Source organism: Aspergillus affinis (assembly GCF_023601865.1).
Source record: "Aspergillus affinis strain CMG 70 chromosome Unknown NODE_36_length_285616_cov_85_140891, whole genome shotgun sequence".
Lineage (NCBI taxonomy): Eukaryota > Fungi > Ascomycota > Eurotiomycetes > Eurotiales > Aspergillaceae > Aspergillus > Aspergillus affinis.
This window is the reverse complement of record NW_026515817.1, coordinates 244,847-261,104: the sequence shown is the minus strand read 5'-3', so window position 1 is coordinate 261,104 and position 16,258 is coordinate 244,847. Positions and strand designations below refer to the sequence as shown.

The 16,258-nt window shown below is 50.6% G+C and overlaps 3 protein-coding genes across 3 annotated transcripts; 1 reads left to right on the top strand and 2 right to left on the bottom strand.

The window, feature by feature from the left end:
- Positions 1-625: 625 nt before the first annotated feature.
- Positions 626-2,846, bottom strand: KD926_006707 (homeobox domain-containing protein; the record flags this gene model as incomplete). Its single annotated transcript, XM_053099715.1, has 2 exons — positions 626-2,458; positions 2,523-2,846. The coding sequence occupies 2 exons, from the start codon at positions 2,844-2,846 to the stop codon at positions 626-628; spliced, it is 2,157 nt and encodes a 718-aa protein (XP_052956614.1).
- Positions 2,847-11,042: 8,196 nt separating this feature from the next.
- Positions 11,043-12,097, bottom strand: KD926_006706 (HAD family hydrolase; the record flags this gene model as incomplete). Its single annotated transcript, XM_053099714.1, has 4 exons — positions 11,043-11,524; positions 11,686-11,795; positions 11,899-11,920; positions 11,998-12,097. The coding sequence occupies 4 exons, from the start codon at positions 12,095-12,097 to the stop codon at positions 11,043-11,045; spliced, it is 714 nt and encodes a 237-aa protein (XP_052956613.1).
- Positions 12,098-12,454: 357 nt separating this feature from the next.
- On the top strand, positions 12,455-14,295 carry KD926_006705 (putative GTP binding protein; the record flags this gene model as incomplete). Its single annotated transcript, XM_053099713.1, has 3 exons — positions 12,455-12,467; positions 12,577-12,671; positions 12,769-14,295. The coding sequence occupies 3 exons, from the start codon at positions 12,455-12,457 to the stop codon at positions 14,293-14,295; spliced, it is 1,635 nt and encodes a 544-aa protein (XP_052956612.1).
- Between the last annotated feature and the right edge of the window lie 1,963 nt (positions 14,296-16,258).

Genomic DNA, 16,258 nt, shown 5'->3' with positions numbered 1-16,258 from the left:
ACTGGACTTGTATCAAGTTCCGTTTGAAAGTCTGAGTTGAGCGACTCTTCAAGGCAATTCAATCGTGGAGGCCGCCTTTGCCTGAAACATAGGCAAATCAAACAATGTACAATGGAAAAAAGAAATAGAGAAGGGAGAAATAGCCTTGAAGAGAGTGACTGGACGATGCTTCCAATGCATCGCCCTTGCTGCCATATTATATGTATTACAGTAAGTAGTAGGTAGTAAATACGTGCCAATAAACAAGTGCCTCCATATGTATGTCAAAAAAAAAAAAAAATTCCAGCCGCTTCCAAATTCACATGCAGAAACAAAACACGAAGTCGAACCCCAAGATCAACCCAAAAAAAAAAAAGAAACGAATTGAAGACCATGGCGGACGCCAAAGAACGACACCAACACGAATGCTCTGAGAATCATGCAGCCAAAAAAGCACGGGATATTAAACGAAGGCCTATGGATATCAACAAATAATGCCAGCACGGCTTGAGCATATCAAATAATAGTATCACAGGAGAATATTAATGAGAGATAGTGGTGTATGTATTGGTCGCATTTATACCCGTCGACCTGAGAATTAAAATTTCCCAATAAATTCTTTTTTGTTTCGATTTTCTTCTTGGTTTTAAAAATCATTCGGCGTTTGGTTCGTGAACGTGTACGCCTTGGGTTTCTGAGGAAGCTGCTGGGCGACGAATCGGTGAGCCTTCTGCTGTTCCGGGAATTCATGGATGTAGAATTCGGTGGGCTTCGCATCACCAGCCAACGACGCAGTCAACGTCGGCATGTCGGCATCGGTGGTCGGATACATCAAAGTAGGAGAGCCCGACATGCTGTCGACGGAGTGCTCATACGACATGGATGGGATGTCTCCATGCTGTGGAATTGACAAGCGGCTCTGGAAAGCGGCTTCTGGGGAGGGCATTGAGGTGGCGTCAGTCCAGCTTCGCCCCGTCAACACAGCCCCATCACAAGTAGCAGCGTAGTCGGGAAATGACGTGTAGTGAGCAGGAGCAGACATGGGCGGTGCCACGCCTTGGTAAGGGTAGGAGGACATGATGTCCACGGCTAAGGGTGTAGCCGGAGGTGACGCAATGTTGGTCTGCATGGGCTGCGTGGTCGGGAACAGCTGGCTGGTGGGTTGGGCTGACAGGCAATATCCGGCATCACTAGGAGTGGTCGGCAGCAAATGGTGGAAGTCCTCCGGTGTAAGGGGGGTCGGCGGTGCTAGCGCGCCTGTCGTCACGGCAGGCTGCAGCATGGACGACATCTCGGCCTTGGAGGAAGCCAGTGCCCCAGCCTCGGCGAACGTGGAGAGATTGAGGGGCGAACGCTGAGCTGCAGACGCCTTTCTGACTCCGGCATACCGAGAGTTCAGACACTGGGCAGATTTGGACTGTCTCACACCATGGCCAGAGCCGTAGCTCGGAAGCCTTGACGTGGTTGGAGACATGGAAGTCGAACCAGCCAGCATTGACGAAGACCGCGACGTACCAATGGCGGCAGGCCTCGGTCGCTTCCTCCGGGCAGCGAGATCGAGTTCTTTGCCAGCATCCTTCCACGAAGGATCTGCCCGGTTTGCGAGCTGCGACAGACCATGTGTCCCGTGGATTCCGATGCCTTCTAGCGTGTCGGCAAGTTCGTCGGACGACTCTCGCCTAGACAAGGACAGTTCCGGCTGCATGTGGTATTGGGTGGTATGGTAAGGAGCTTCGGCATCACTCGTGGAGTGGTAGCCAGAAAGCGATTTCGTCGACATCTGGCCAGCCCACTCCTCACCCTCCGAAGGGTGGAATTGGATGTTCTGCATGACATCGTCATGGGATACATCGTGGTGTTGCGAGCCGTCCAAGCTCGGCACAGTCAACGACTCGGCGGTGGAAGTCAGAGGCGTGGCGTTCAAGCTGGCATACCCAAGGGTTCCCTGCGAGCTGTGGGACGAGGTCCACGACATGGCAGAATCCTTGGCGTGGTCCCATTCGGACAAAGCCGAGCTAAGCGCGCTCTGGTGGTCACGGTGATTGGCATCTTGACTACCGTTCACCGAAAAGGCCGCGTTCGGGGAGACGGATCCTTCGGCACTTGTAGCGCCGGGCTGGACCTCCTCTTCTTCCGAGCCGTATCGCTCACGAGCCGCGACAGCAGCATTCAGGGCCCTTTGCAAGGAAGCAAAAGTAGCCTCGCGAGCGGCCTCGCTCTTGGTTTTCTGGTGCTTCGACCGTGAAGAACCCGACGTCTTTGTGCGACCTTGGGACGTCGTTCCGTCTGCGGGTTTAGGGGTATCTTTGTGGGAGCCCTCCTGAGAAGCCTTGGCATCTTGGTTCGACTCAGAATCAACCGCGTTCTCCGACTTCCCTCGGGCAGCCTCCTCGGCTTCCGCTTTGGCCTTCTGCATCCTTTCAAATTCCTCCTGTCTCTTCTGTTGCTTTGCCTTTGCTCGTCGGTTCTGGAACCAATTCTATAACCACACCGTTAGTTTCCTTGAACAGACTATAGAATCAAGTGTTTATAGAAGCACTCACAGCAACGCGAGGGAGACTGAGGTTGGTTTGAGCAGCCAATTGGCGCTTGACGTTGCTACTCGGCTTGGGGTGTGCCTGGAATTGAGCTTCCAGGGTCTCGACTTGCTCCTTGGTTAACCGCGGTCGCGAAAGGTTCTCTGCGTATTCTTCATAATCCATAATCGGTTGGTGATAGAAGTCAACCATGTCGAAAGGCGGGTGTGGGTAGATGTAGCCGTCCATCGGGTGCATCATGGACGGGTGTGCCATTGCCGGATCAAAGGCGATCGGCTGGTCGATTGGGACATGGCTGGCATATGGATAAGGATGATGAATGTAATTCATGACTGCGATAGAAGGGAGGAGAGGAGGGAGAAGGAGGGAGAAGGTCGGTGAGGCTGAGAGGTTCGATGGGTTGCTCGGCGGGCGGCAACTGGGACGAGAGGACGAATCTAGATCATTGAACAGATTGGACCACGGATGGAAAATGAAAGATAAATAGCGGCTGGAGAATTGAACAGTGGAGGGTAGATTGGCAGTTTAAAGGATAAGAAAATTAAGGATTGGGTGATGAGAGAATGACTGGTACACTGAGGTCGGTTGGTGGGTATACAACAACAACCACAGCAGTTCTGGATTTAAGGAAACAGACGAGAGGATCAATGAGGGTATAAGTTCCAAAGACAGGTACTAATAGGCAGATCACAGGTACTGCGAAATAAAATCAAATAAATAAAAAGCGCATAAAATAAGGAACGACTAAGCTGACTGAGAAAAGGAACGTAGGTAATAAAATCACAGAAAAAATGAGATGAAATAAAAAAAAAGAGGGGACAAAAGAGGAAAAGGAGAGGAAGAGAAAGAGAGAGAGAAAGAGAGAGAGTCGAAGCAAGAAAGAGTGAAATGGACGAAAAGGAAAAAAAAATAATAATAATAAAATAATAGGAAAGAGGAAAATCAAAAATCAAAAATCAAAAATCGAGAAAAGAAAAAAGAAAAAGAAAAAAGAGAAGAAAAGGGAAAGGATTGACAGCAAAAAGAGAGTTGAGGAATTGGATTTGGGGATTGGCGGCGGCTGCCTGGGAAAAAAAAGGTGTGGAGGGGACCGCGCTGATTGGAAGATCGCCATCCGGAACTGGGAGGATCCAACAGGCGGCGTCGGTATCACGCTGGTAACCCTGGTATTTCTTTTTTACAGCTGTTCGGGACAATCGGGCTTCATCCTCGTATTGTCTCTTATCGTCTCTTCCAGTTGGTCGCCCCTACGGTGTTCTGCGAGTCTGCGACATGGCACTGGACGTGGGATCATGTCTGTTAAATGCGGATCTACAGCCCTCCTGCTGGAGAGCTACCCCGGGGAAGCAATTCCATGGTTACTCGATGCTGGTGTTTTAATTAAAGCACTGGGTGTGCGGTACAGAGCTCCGTCCTCGGGACCCAGGACTTGGGTGGCCATACTAGAGGTAAAGGTACCTGGGTACCGGTACCTCGCGCCCGGGAATTGTCACGAACCGTATCAGGTACGGTATCAGACAGAGGCACCGACCAGCCAAAATATTGGCCGAACAGAGTGGGCTTGCGGTGCTTCCGCCCGCGCGGTTCTAGGGGGTGGCGGCCCAGCCCAGGCTCTTACATACTAAGGGAACTTAGGTGTAGCAACCCGGGCTTAAAATAACTAAATTTATGACGGAGCAGTCACTGCCGGCGGTAACATTTGTAATCGTTTGGCAATAGCATCATAGTACGGTGTACGGTGTACGAGTGAGCCCACCGTCTCCGTCAACCTCCTCGGGATAATGATGCGATGATGGAACTCAGACAAGTCAAGACGACGGAATGTACGCGGATCAGTTCCCAGTGGCAACCGTGGCGGTCACTGTGCGACTCGGAGGGGTAAGGGTGTGCTGTACGACGGGTCCATGATGCATCCTGTGCCTCGGGGGGGTGTTGTCAATTGCTTTTTCCTTGATATCACTGGGAACATCAAGGCAGGTGTGAAGACCCAGGCTTTGGCAGATTCTTTCGTTCTCCTGTCCTTCTTTTTCTTGATTCCCCTTGTTGTGATGAGATCTTTCAAATCCATCTGATATCTACTGTACCTAGTTACGGAGCACTAACTACCCGGTACCTACTCAATCCTGAGTACCGACAGCCCACCTCCTTCGTACCAGCTTACATATCCACTTGTAATTACAAGAGTAGCTTAGTTGGGTACTTGAAGACGGGGACTTGGGACGTACTCCAGTGGTTATCCGACATTCCCGCGCCGCAGTGCCACGCGAGGGGAAGATCTCATTGGCGGGAAAGTACCAGAGAGGGGGCAGAGGGAAGAAAAACATGGAAGAAGGATCCCTCCCGCTGTCCGTGATGTCTGTCTCCTTTCAAACCCAATCCCAAAAAAAGGGGGGGTGACTTGGCAAATCCAAGCTCAAGTGTCAGGCATCTTCCAATGGGCACCTTATCCTATTCCTATACTCGCCCCTAATTCCCAGCTCTCATGATTCAGAGTGAAACTGTAATGGAGCTAAGTAGATCGCAAACGAGCTTTTCGTCAGTTCCTGCATTAGCGTGAGAAACAGGGACAAATTTAGCTTTACTAACAGGAGGGAAGGAAAAGTGGAAGAGTCTAAGCCTAAGGGCAAGAGGGCTCCATAGTGGAGGGACCTAACCCAGGCGAAAATAGCACCAAACGATGCCAACACCGACCGTTCGTATTAGGTGATGGGGATATGAGGAGGGGGAGGGGCCAGGACGAAAGGAAAGGAGGAGATGATGAGGGTGATGATGCGATCGATCATAGTTACCACAGAAGAACTTGGTGATCATCAATTCGCAGGCTGCATCATACAGGAGGATCGTGTCAGAGAAGAGGGGGGAAGAGACTAAGAGAGAAAGAAGCAAAGCTGCTGGTGCTGCACCCGAAGTGGGTCAGCAGTCAAGTCAGACACCCGAGATCGCTGTCCATGTCTCACTGCGGCGAGTGTGCGACTGCGAACTGTGCAGTGTGCACTGCGACTGCGAGACAGAAGTGCGAGAAAAAGAAAAGAAAAAGGAGATCACGGGGCAGTGGGTGATCGGGATCCATTCCATGGCTTTTGACCGGGGATCACGCCAGCTCGTCCATTCACAGTTGCCCTTCCACTCATGCTCTGGATCTGGTTGACTTTTAGCGGTCCGCTTCTCACTCCCAAGGTCCCAACTTCCGAATGTTCCAACGACTCTCTTCATGCGCATGGCTTGGACTTCGGGCTGGTTGGGTGGTTCGCGATTTACCCGGCCAGCGGGTCTGTAATTCTGTACAGAGTACCGAGTAAGAAGTATAGAACAAACAGTATAGGTACATTACTGTACTATCCCCAGGGATTCAAGCAATACCGACAGTTTAGTTCCTGGACACGTCGATTTTTCTCTTCTGCCACCGTACATGAACCGGGCGAAGGGGTTAAAGTTATGATTATAGTTTGGAGTCTTGCATATTCCGTATAATCTACAGTGCAGGATAGGCAGGGAACTCTGTCCGGCTTACCGAAAGAAGAGAGGGATTTATGTCATCTGGATATGTCCAGAAGATACTTTGGACACTGTCTCTACAGTTTATGTACATACTGTACATACAGACCCATGTGTTCTGTACGGTCACCAGCACGGATCTCCCCCCATCTGTCATGTTTTTCCCGCAAAGCTCCTAAACCGCTTGGGCCTGCAAATCGCCCCAACACTAATGAAATCATGGGCAAACGAAAGGAAGGCGATGATTATCTCGATGAAGCAGAAGAAAGGGCGAAGAATAGATTAAAATAAATTAAACAAACCCTCTGGGGAGAGCTGTAAAAGCGTGGCAGCAGCCAGCCAAGACCCGCTAAAATCAATAGTCGACAGATCCCGTCGATCAGCCACCAGGATCTGTCGATTGTTCGAACATTTTCCATCCTTTCGTTTTGGCCCTTGATCTTCGACTTCTGTTAGTCTGTTAGTTTCACTTGCTTAGGAATTAGGAACTTAGGACTTTAGGAACCGTCGACTGCCGGGGGGGGAACCTGGGCGGTGTCTTCCGCCATTCGTCCACTTTGTACGCCAGGATTCCTGTCACCTCTTCTAGGGTAGTTACAGTAGTTACAGTACGCATCTTGACTTCGTTGCCCCGTCGCGGCGCGAATCATGATGCAACCCGAAGCGCCCACGCCAAGTCACGAGGTTACGCAACAGCCAAAGTCCATGTTAGGGGGAGGGGCGGGTGTCGTCGCCGGGGCTATCATATGCTTCGTTTTTGCGCTGCTCGTCGACTAGCAACCAGGCCAAGACGCAGATGCCTACACCGGCGTGCGTAGAGTAGGGTCCATCTGGGCAGACTCCATTCACATGGACCAATTCCCCCAATTCCCATGATGTCCCCTCTCCCACCCACCCCTCTCTGTCTCCCGCGAACGATGCGTGCATGCACTTCCTATGATCTGCTCGCTTTAATGTATGTACGTCTATTCTCTTCCTACCAGCCACTACTGTACGTATAATCATGTAGATAAATTAAACCTCCTGTACCAACGTTCAGACTGCAAAAGGGGTCAGAGTTCGGGTTGATGCTTAGTCTTTGTCCAACGTTCACATGAGGAAGGGAGATCCCGGAGCGACACAGCAGGTTCCGACATCTTGGAACGATCCCCTAAAAGTTCCCATCGGATGGATTTTCCGCCCGGCTCTAGGCTGACTAGTTAGTCAAGCCTACTTACTCCGGAGTAGTTGGTTGGTTCATGGTTGGTTGGTGGAAGGAAAGGGAGACCCGCGACTTGTGAAAGGGAAAAAGAAATGTGAACGGAAAGTCGTCGGCGGTGGGGCCTCAGGCTGCAAAGACGCCAATAAGAATCCCTCGGAGTCATGGAGACCAGCCCTTTTGACTTCACCTAGCATTGACCTTATGAACTAGACCGTGTGCTACCCGGCGGTCTCCTGGGGTGTTGTCGAGCATCGACCCAATCTTCACCATTGCTGACTCGTTGGGTAAATGGGCTCACGTGTCTGGTCCCTTGGATGTACGCAGTCTGCATCATTTGAAAAGGCGCTTGAGATGGCTGACCATCCGGCGCGTTACTCGCGGTCATGATTGGCAGGCCATTACCAGCTTACTCCACGATCAATCACGGTGGACTGCATTCATCACAAGTTCCAGCACCTCTCCTCGTCGAAGGAAAAATAAAATAATGCAATGAACAGAAACACAAGGTGAAAAACAAAATCAAATAAAAAGGGGGGGGGTTTTGCGAAGTGGATAGGACTGTCATCAGCTTGACCCATCGTCATCATTTTCCCACTTTCTCCTCCTTCCTCTTTCTCCCCCCCCCCTGTGACGATCCACCCGCACTGATCTTCCTCGCAGGTGATTTTCGAACAGACCTCTTATTCCACTTCCCCCTCTTACCCTCTTAGCGTCGACTTCCTACGAGCCGTTGCCGCCCGGTGCATAGCTAGAGGAAGAGGGATCCCAAATATGAGACCCTATGGGACAAAATTCGCCGAACACCCCGGCGCGTCGACGTGATTGCCACCAGTCTGTCTCTCTGCCTTGTCTGTCTGTTGGCTGAGAACAACCCCTTACGCTTACAGAGCAGTGCCTCTAGCAATAGTACATGAACGGCGAACGCCAACCCCTGAAACGATATGCCATGGGGGAGGGGCGATCAATGATGGCATCACATCCCTGCCCTGGTGGTATAAGGTTGACTTGGCACACTGGGGGATCCTCCCCTAATTGCTGCCCGTGAGCCCATTGTGATTATAGTTTGTACTGTACAGAAGAACCTCTCCAGTCTTCCGTCCCCTTGGGTCTACGATTTGCTTCCCGATAGCCCTTCGATCGCCGTCAATCGCTTCCGCGACTTCCAGTGTGTCAATCGCCGTGGCCTTTTTCTGCTCCATGATGTAACTTCATCGACAATCATTGCTGTTATTCTCCGTTTCTGGCGGAAGATGCAAGTACCAGGAACATTCGGTACCTGCTACCTGGTTCTTACTCAGTAGGTACTTCTTGACCGAAGTAGCCTGTATACCGGAATATCCACCGAGGTATTCGGTGTTTTACCGTACTCTGTATATACGTTTGTATGTACGTACCTAGGTACGTATGTGTATATCAATGGAATACAGTATGTAATCAGTAAGATACCTTTCAGCCCTGAGAGACGACGCCACGCCTCCCATGGCCACAATAGGCAGGTCATGGCGGTGCTTCCTTCTCTCTCAGCCACAGAGAGATTCGAGATCCTCCGGGATCGCCTGCAGGGTTGTCCATCTTCTCCGTCCCTCTCTCTCTTGCTTGTGCCCATCCTTCTTGTCCTCCTCTCTCCTCGATTCAATCTATCTGTTGTGCACGGATAAGCCAAGCAATGGATAGTCTCAAATTTGTCATTCTTTGACAATAGCGCCGAGACCGGTGGTCAAATAGGACCGACTCACGGGCCCAAACCTTCACGCCATGGCATCTGGCTTTTCCTTACTTTTTTTCAAAAAAAGAAAAAGAGAAAAAAAAAATTCTTCCGCCCTGTGCAACTGTGCTCAACGCTCAGGGCGATTCCGGGCACTTTCCCGGCCAGCCTCTGCCATGTTCCAGCCCGGCCAGACTGTGTGTCTTTCGGGCGTATGTTGTGTACATACTACATACGGTGCAGGTATCGTAACTCAACCAGTACAACAAGGAGATCGCATTGTCTGAGCCTATTCAGGTTGAAAGACGCCTCTTGACCCATTCTCCATATTTGTCCCTTCCAATGGGTTGTCGGGATTCCGGAAACGGCCCTGATCAACGATGAAAAAAAACCTTGCACTTTACTGCTCGAGCCACCTCGGAATAATAAAAACCACACAGACATGGTAAATTCTGGAAGAAGAGAGGGGGGCGAGCGGGGAGGAGAAAAGAGGGCATTTTACTTCCTCTTTACCTCTCTCTCAATCTACTCCCAGGGGAAGGAGTTCCGCATCCCTTGCTTACAGTGTCAGAGATTGAATTGGGGCCAGACTTTTCTCCCCTCCAGCTACTGTACACCACCCGTATCGCTGACGAGTTCGGCCAGATCTTCCCGATGCAATGCAGCAGAAACCCATGTCGATCGAGCCGTGTTTGGGGGAAGGATGGGGAGGGTCCTTCATTCGACACGTCTGTTTTCCAGAACCCAATCGTCCCCTTCGGTCAACGAGGCGGACTGTATTAGCCTTGGGAGTCCCAGTCAGTCAACGCCTGCAATCAAGGAAAATCTTGCAACAGCTCGTGTGTTCCGAACGGTGGCCAACCTGAGACGGTGGCACAATCGATTTGTCTAGGTTTGCTTGGGATGTTTTGCGGAAAGCAACGTCCCGATCAGAATCACGAATTGCCACCTTGGACTTTTGTATTGTTTTGTTTATTTTCTTGCTTTCTCTCTCTAACGAGATGCATGCTGCAGCCACATTCATGCAACAGCTTTCGGTTCCCGTCCCTCCGCTGAACACCCCTTCATCTTCATCATCATCTACGTCTTCTCCCTCAATTCCCTCGTATGATTATGTGTCTGTGTACCCATCGCCAGCCGAAAGTGACTGCAGTAGGTTGACCGAGTTGTCGGTGAGCATTTATGCCGGGGGATATTTTGAACTCTCCAGCATGGTTCCTTTTTTTTAACTTTAAACATGCTGATAGTTAAACCTCTGTGATATGTAGCTTCCAGATTGCCCGATTGCGTACGACGCGTGAGACTTATCATACAGGGTGAGATGTTGAGAAAGCGGTGATGGCCTCTTCGGCAAACAATTCTCGGTGTAGTCCGTGGATGCTGATTAGTTTGGAACTCAGCGTTATGGAGACCCACCAGCCATGTTTCATGGGAAGGAGATATCATTTCTCTATGTTAATATGTAGTTGGTCGCTTACTATGTAGGTTGTACACCGCCAGCCAACATGTTGAGAGACCCGTCCGTTGTCAGCCTAATTCGTGGAATTCCACTTTCCAAAACCGCGGCGTCGTGGATAGGTATCGCATCGTAGGCTCCATGTTGCCAGCTCGGTGAGCCAGCCTTGTTGTGTTCTGTCTGCCTGCAGTTTGGCTTTGGTCGATTGGCTTTGTTTTTCATGCACGGTGTGGTTGTCATGGCGGGTCGATATGGATCTTCGAAATTGGAAGAAATAACTATTCCGATACAAACCGATTCTTGCATCCGGTTGCACATTAGTCTCATGCAAGGCACTTTCCACCCGCTCACACGGCAGATACATGTCATATCAACCAAACAGAGGGAATGGGGCACTATGTACTCCGTAGTACATACAAGAGAGTTAGGTTAGTTATAGGCAATGGTTCTACGGAGTAAGTTCTATGTACATACAGCAAGAAAGTAAAAGTCTATCTAAAACCCTAAGGTCCAGTAAGGTAATAGGGGGAAAAAGAAAGAAAAAAAAAAAAAGGCAGACGCCCATGTAGGAAGAGAAGAAGCAAGAAAGAAGAAGAGAGAATCCCCCGTAATCTATTAGAGTCAAAACTCCCGTCGTGAAGAAGACCCTTGCACCACGACCCATCGACTTTATTGGAAAGCGTTCCGAATCTCCAACTGAATCTGGCCATCGCTAACATCCTTCACCGAAACGCTCCTCAGGTCCTCCACAATCCAATCCGCCCCGGCTTCCTGGAGCTGGGCAAGCGTGTGGGTCGTCGCCAGCGCAAGCACCTTGAACCCGGCCGCCTTGCCCGCGCGGATCCCCGAGGGCGCATCCTCCAGCACCACCAGCGCCGACGAGTTCTCCAATCCCAGCTTCGCGCGGCCCAGCAGGTAGCAGCGGGGGTCGGGCTTGCCCAGCTCGACGTCCTCCGCGACGACTAGAATGTCGGGATGCGTGAGGTTCATGACGCCCAGCCAACCTTCGAGCAGCGCGCGAGTGCCCGACGTGACGACGCCCCAGCGTGCGCCGGCTTCGTCCAGCGCTGAGAGGAGGGATCGGGCGCCGGGGATTTCTACGGCGTCGGATCCGTACTCTTTCGGGATGCAGCCTTCAATGTAGCTGACGTCTGCAAATATCAAGATGATTATATCGTTAGGCCTACTCTTATCGTTCTTCCTTTTTGGGGGGGGTTCTTTCGGTGTTGGTTTCACATGCTTTATCTTCGCATGGAGGAAAGAGTATGTCCCACTCATCTATTTATAGGAGGGCTTCGGATCGGCAACTTACACTCCCAGTTGGCCTTGGTGGTGTCGTACAGGGCCAAGGTATCGATACTTCGGCGACCATGCGAGGTAGCGAGAATGACCTTGGGGTCGACGCCTAGTTCCGCTCCGATTCTGTAGGATAGATCGGTTAGGATCCATATGCACTATTCATTTGTCGTTGTGTCTTGTGGTGGATGGTGGGGTGAATGTGAATCAGTTATCGGGCCGGACGAACTTGTGCCAGTGCTTGACGATTGCTAAGAAGATTCATCGTTAGGTGGTTTTTTTTTTCCTTTAAGAAGATAATGCCATGCATGTCATATAAAAAGCTCACCATCTGTAGAATCAACGATAGTCCCATCAAAGTCCGATAGAACGCCATCGAACGTGACGACTTGCGGCGGGGCAGAGAAGGAGCCTTGCGGTTGAGTCATGATGCTGTCTAAGGTCTATAGCGTGCGGTCTAAGAAATCGACGAAAAAGGACAGGCGGGGATCAGAAAGAGAGTGAAAGATCTCGAGAACGCAATGCAGTCTAAGGAAAAGAAACAATCTAAGCAAAGCAAGCGATGGTGGTTGATGGCATACTCCGGTGGAGGAAATCCGCGGGACTATCGGAGATCGGCGGTACTCATTTCTCCGGTTATCTTAGCGCGCAGAGAAATTCTTGGCGGCCGCTCAACTTTGCACAAAATTGTTCGGAGTCTCTTATCTCGGTCTGGTCTTGTTTTCCACATCTTCTCTTGATATTCCAGTGTTGCTGCTGGGAGTTTGTGTGAAGGTTATTTCAAGATGGTTAATATAGGTATGTCTGTTTGTATATCCTAGTCAATTCTCTTCTTGGTTTAATTGGGAAAATAAAATGGAAGAGGGAAAAAAAAAAAAAGATCGAAGCTGATATATCTATCGTCCAGGCAAGAACTCCAAGCGGACGCCCGTCCGTCTACGACACAAGATTGAAAAGGCTTCTGCGGCCAAGCAAAGGAAGCAGAAGAAGCTTGCGAAGAAGGTATGCTCTCGCTATTGTTGCTCTGTCTGCCATTTTTATGCTACATTATATGTTCTTCCTGTCGGCGCAATTTCACTGACAACTTTTTTTTCATCAGGATCCTACATGGCGCTCCAAGATCAAGAAGGACCCCGGTATCCCCAACCTCTTCCCGCACAAGGATAAGCTGCTTCACGATATCGAGGAACGCAAGCGGTTGAAGGCGGAGGAGCAGCAGCGGATTCGCGATGAGGCTCGTGAGCGTCGCGCCGCCCTGAAGGCTCAGTCGGGTCAGAGTGCCGAGGTGATTGACGGTCAGATCCAGCAGGATATCGACAGCGATGGCATGGATGACGACGATATGGATGAGGATGGAGACTCTTCGAACCCCATGGCTGCGCTGCTGGCGTCTGCGCGGGCGAGAGCGGCCGAGTATGAGGATGAGGACGACGAGATGGACGAGGACGACGATGAAGACATGGATGCGATGGACGATGACGACGAGGAGGAGGATGGCGGTGCGGCTCTGGATGGCGACGAGGCCCCTCAGCTTGTCTCGCAGCCTAACACCAAGGAGACCTCGCGACGACAGTTCGACAAGGTGTTCAAGCAGGTCATTGACAATGCCGATGTCGTTCTGTACGTGCTGGATGCTCGGGACCCCGAGGGCACTCGCTCCAAGGACGTCGAGCGCGAGATCATGTCCGCCGCTGCGGGAACCAAGCGATTGATCCTCATCCTCAACAAGATCGATCTCGTGCCCCCGCCCGTGCTGAAGGACTGGTTGATCCACCTGCGTCGATACTTCCCGACCCTGCCGCTCAAGGCGTCCAACGGCACCGCCAACGCTCACAGCTTCGACCACAAGCAGCTGACCGTCAAGGGCACCTCGGACACGCTCTTCAAGGCCCTCAAGTCCTTCGCGCAGACCAAGCAGCTGAAGCGCTCCGTCTCCGTCGGTGTCATCGGCTACCCCAACGTCGGCAAGTCCTCCGTCATCAACGCCCTCACGGCCCGCCTCAACAAGGGCTCCAGCAACGCCTGTCCCACCGGCGCCGAGGCCGGCGTCACCACTAGCCTCCGCCAGGTGAAGCTCGACAGCAAGCTCAAGCTCATCGACTCGCCGGGTATCGTGTTCCCCAACGCCGGCGAGAAGAGCACCAACAAGAAGAGCAACAAGAAGAAGCAGGATGAGCACGCTCGTCTCATCCTCCTCAACGCCGTGCCCCCCAAGCAGATCGAGGACCCCGTTCCCGCCGTCAAACTCCTCCTGAAGCGCCTCTCCACCACCGAGGGCCTTCTCCAGAAACTCCTCAACCTCTACGGTATCCCCGCCCTTTTCCCTACCGGCGGCGACCAGGTCAATGACTTCCTCATCCACGTCGCCCGCAAGCGCGGCCGTCTCGGCAAGGGCGGTATCCCCAACATCGACGCCGCCGCCATGACCGTCATTAACGACTGGAGAGACGGCCGTATCCAGGGCTGGGTCAACGCTCCCGTCCTGCCGGTCGTCACCACGACAGAGGGCGCCGCGGCCACGGAGGTCGGTCCCGGTGTGGACACGAGACAGATCGTCACGGAGTGGGCGAAGGAATTCAAGATCGAGGGATTGTGGGGGAATGGGGATGATGAGATGGCTGAGTAGATCAGCTGGCGCCAGTTCTGAGGACATCCATGCATCATGGTTGTATCTGGTTTGGTCTGTTGATCTAGCTTTTCATGTCTTTTCTTTTTTTCTTTCTTTTTCTTGATTTGCTGCTTCTGTGGATACCTAAAAAAAGAAGGCGTTGCAGGCCTGGTTTTCTTTGATCTTTCCTTTTTCTTACGTTGACTTGACTTGATTGAACTGGATGATGAGATCTGTGAGCTGATAGATGTTGATATTCGATTGATGAATCTAGATGTCTTTCATTCATGGTTTGTCTTGGGAGCATGGTAGATGGTGTAGGGTACATAATCTATATTTCTCCGGTAGGTACATGTGTCGACCTTCGAGGCATGTGGCTGGACTACTGTTGCCCGCCATACTTGTGCTATATACTACACGTGAGACTTATAGACATGGAGAAAATTGCCTGCGTACTGAGACTGCGGTAGATACTACATACAAAAACACCCATTTCTTATACTCCATATACGGAATGGAAAGATAATCTCCCTATATAGTACCAGACACCACTGCAATGTCATCCAAAGCAATCCAATCAAGTCAATTCCATCTACTCCAGTCACTCCACCCCACCCACCCGTGCACCCACCACAAACCAAAAAAAAAAAAAAAAAAAAAAAAATTCCTCCCCCTCGACACAGCCAAACCAATGCGAAAAGTAAAAGACAAAAAGAACTGACAAGAGTGGGATTCGAACCCACGCCATCGTAAGATGAGTAGGAAACTCGTTGGAGTTGTGAATTAAGGTATACCTTAACCTACCGCCTTGGACCGCTCGGCCATCTTGCCCAGTTGATGTGGAGAAGTTGAGATATTTTGTACTATGTTAGAATGGGCATAGGGATGAGATTTTGGGGCTTGGGACTGGGTGGATGGAGGAGTGGTGGTGTCGGATTGGACGTGGGAATATGGTTGGTGTTTGGTGTTGTGGGCTCTGTTTATGTGTTTTGGGTGTTGGTGCTTTTGTGTTCAAGTTTGCTTGGGATAGTTCGTGATGTTGTGTGGGTTGGTTATTCGATTATATATTGTTGGCTATGTATTGATAGTGAGGGATTGCACCTGTTTCAAAGTAGACAATCTCGATGATTGCCAGCAAAAGCCAGAGTAAAGGACACCTACAAGCCACGACAGCCATAAAGATAATGACGCAAGGGTTCTCATGCATGCTGTATACCAGGAATAGCAATAGAAGGGAAACACAGCAGAATGCCTAGTAAGATTTGCACCGAATACCTAAATACCTACAGAAAAATCACTAATTTATTTGAACACAGTCTCTATTTCTATATAAAACTGGAATATCAGAATCTATGCCCTATTAATATAAGTTTACCATATGGTTATTTCCCAACTAGAACTGGAACACTTCCGTCAAATGGTGTAGGACAACCAAAAGCCACCATGGAATGCAAGATACTGAATTATGGCGCCCCCCCCCATATCATTATCCCCTTCCTCCCGATTGCTATTCCTCAAGTCATTTTATGTTATTTGATCCTCCTTTCTTCTTCGCCCTAACTTTCTCCCTATTCTCTGCTCTACCCTGTAATACGATCCGGCATTCAACTAACTGAGACAACGATCCGTACAACATCTAGACCAATATGTAAGAGCTACTTTCACCTGAGTGCCTTATAACATGCATGTATTGTGCACGACTACATAGACCTAGCAGATACAGAGCCACAGAGCCAAATTCATACCCCTCCCTGGACTAGCCCAAGATTAATGACTACACCGCACCCACTTGACAGATAGACTATAGAACGTAAAGGTGGCACATGTGTGGCGACACACACACACACACAGAGAGAAAGAGAGAGAGAAAGAGAGAGAGAAAGAGAGAGAGAAAGAGAGAGAGAAAGGGAGAGAGAAAGAGAGAGAAAGGCATCACCAGGTATCCCAACGTGTACATGAAGAAATCCATCCCACATGATTT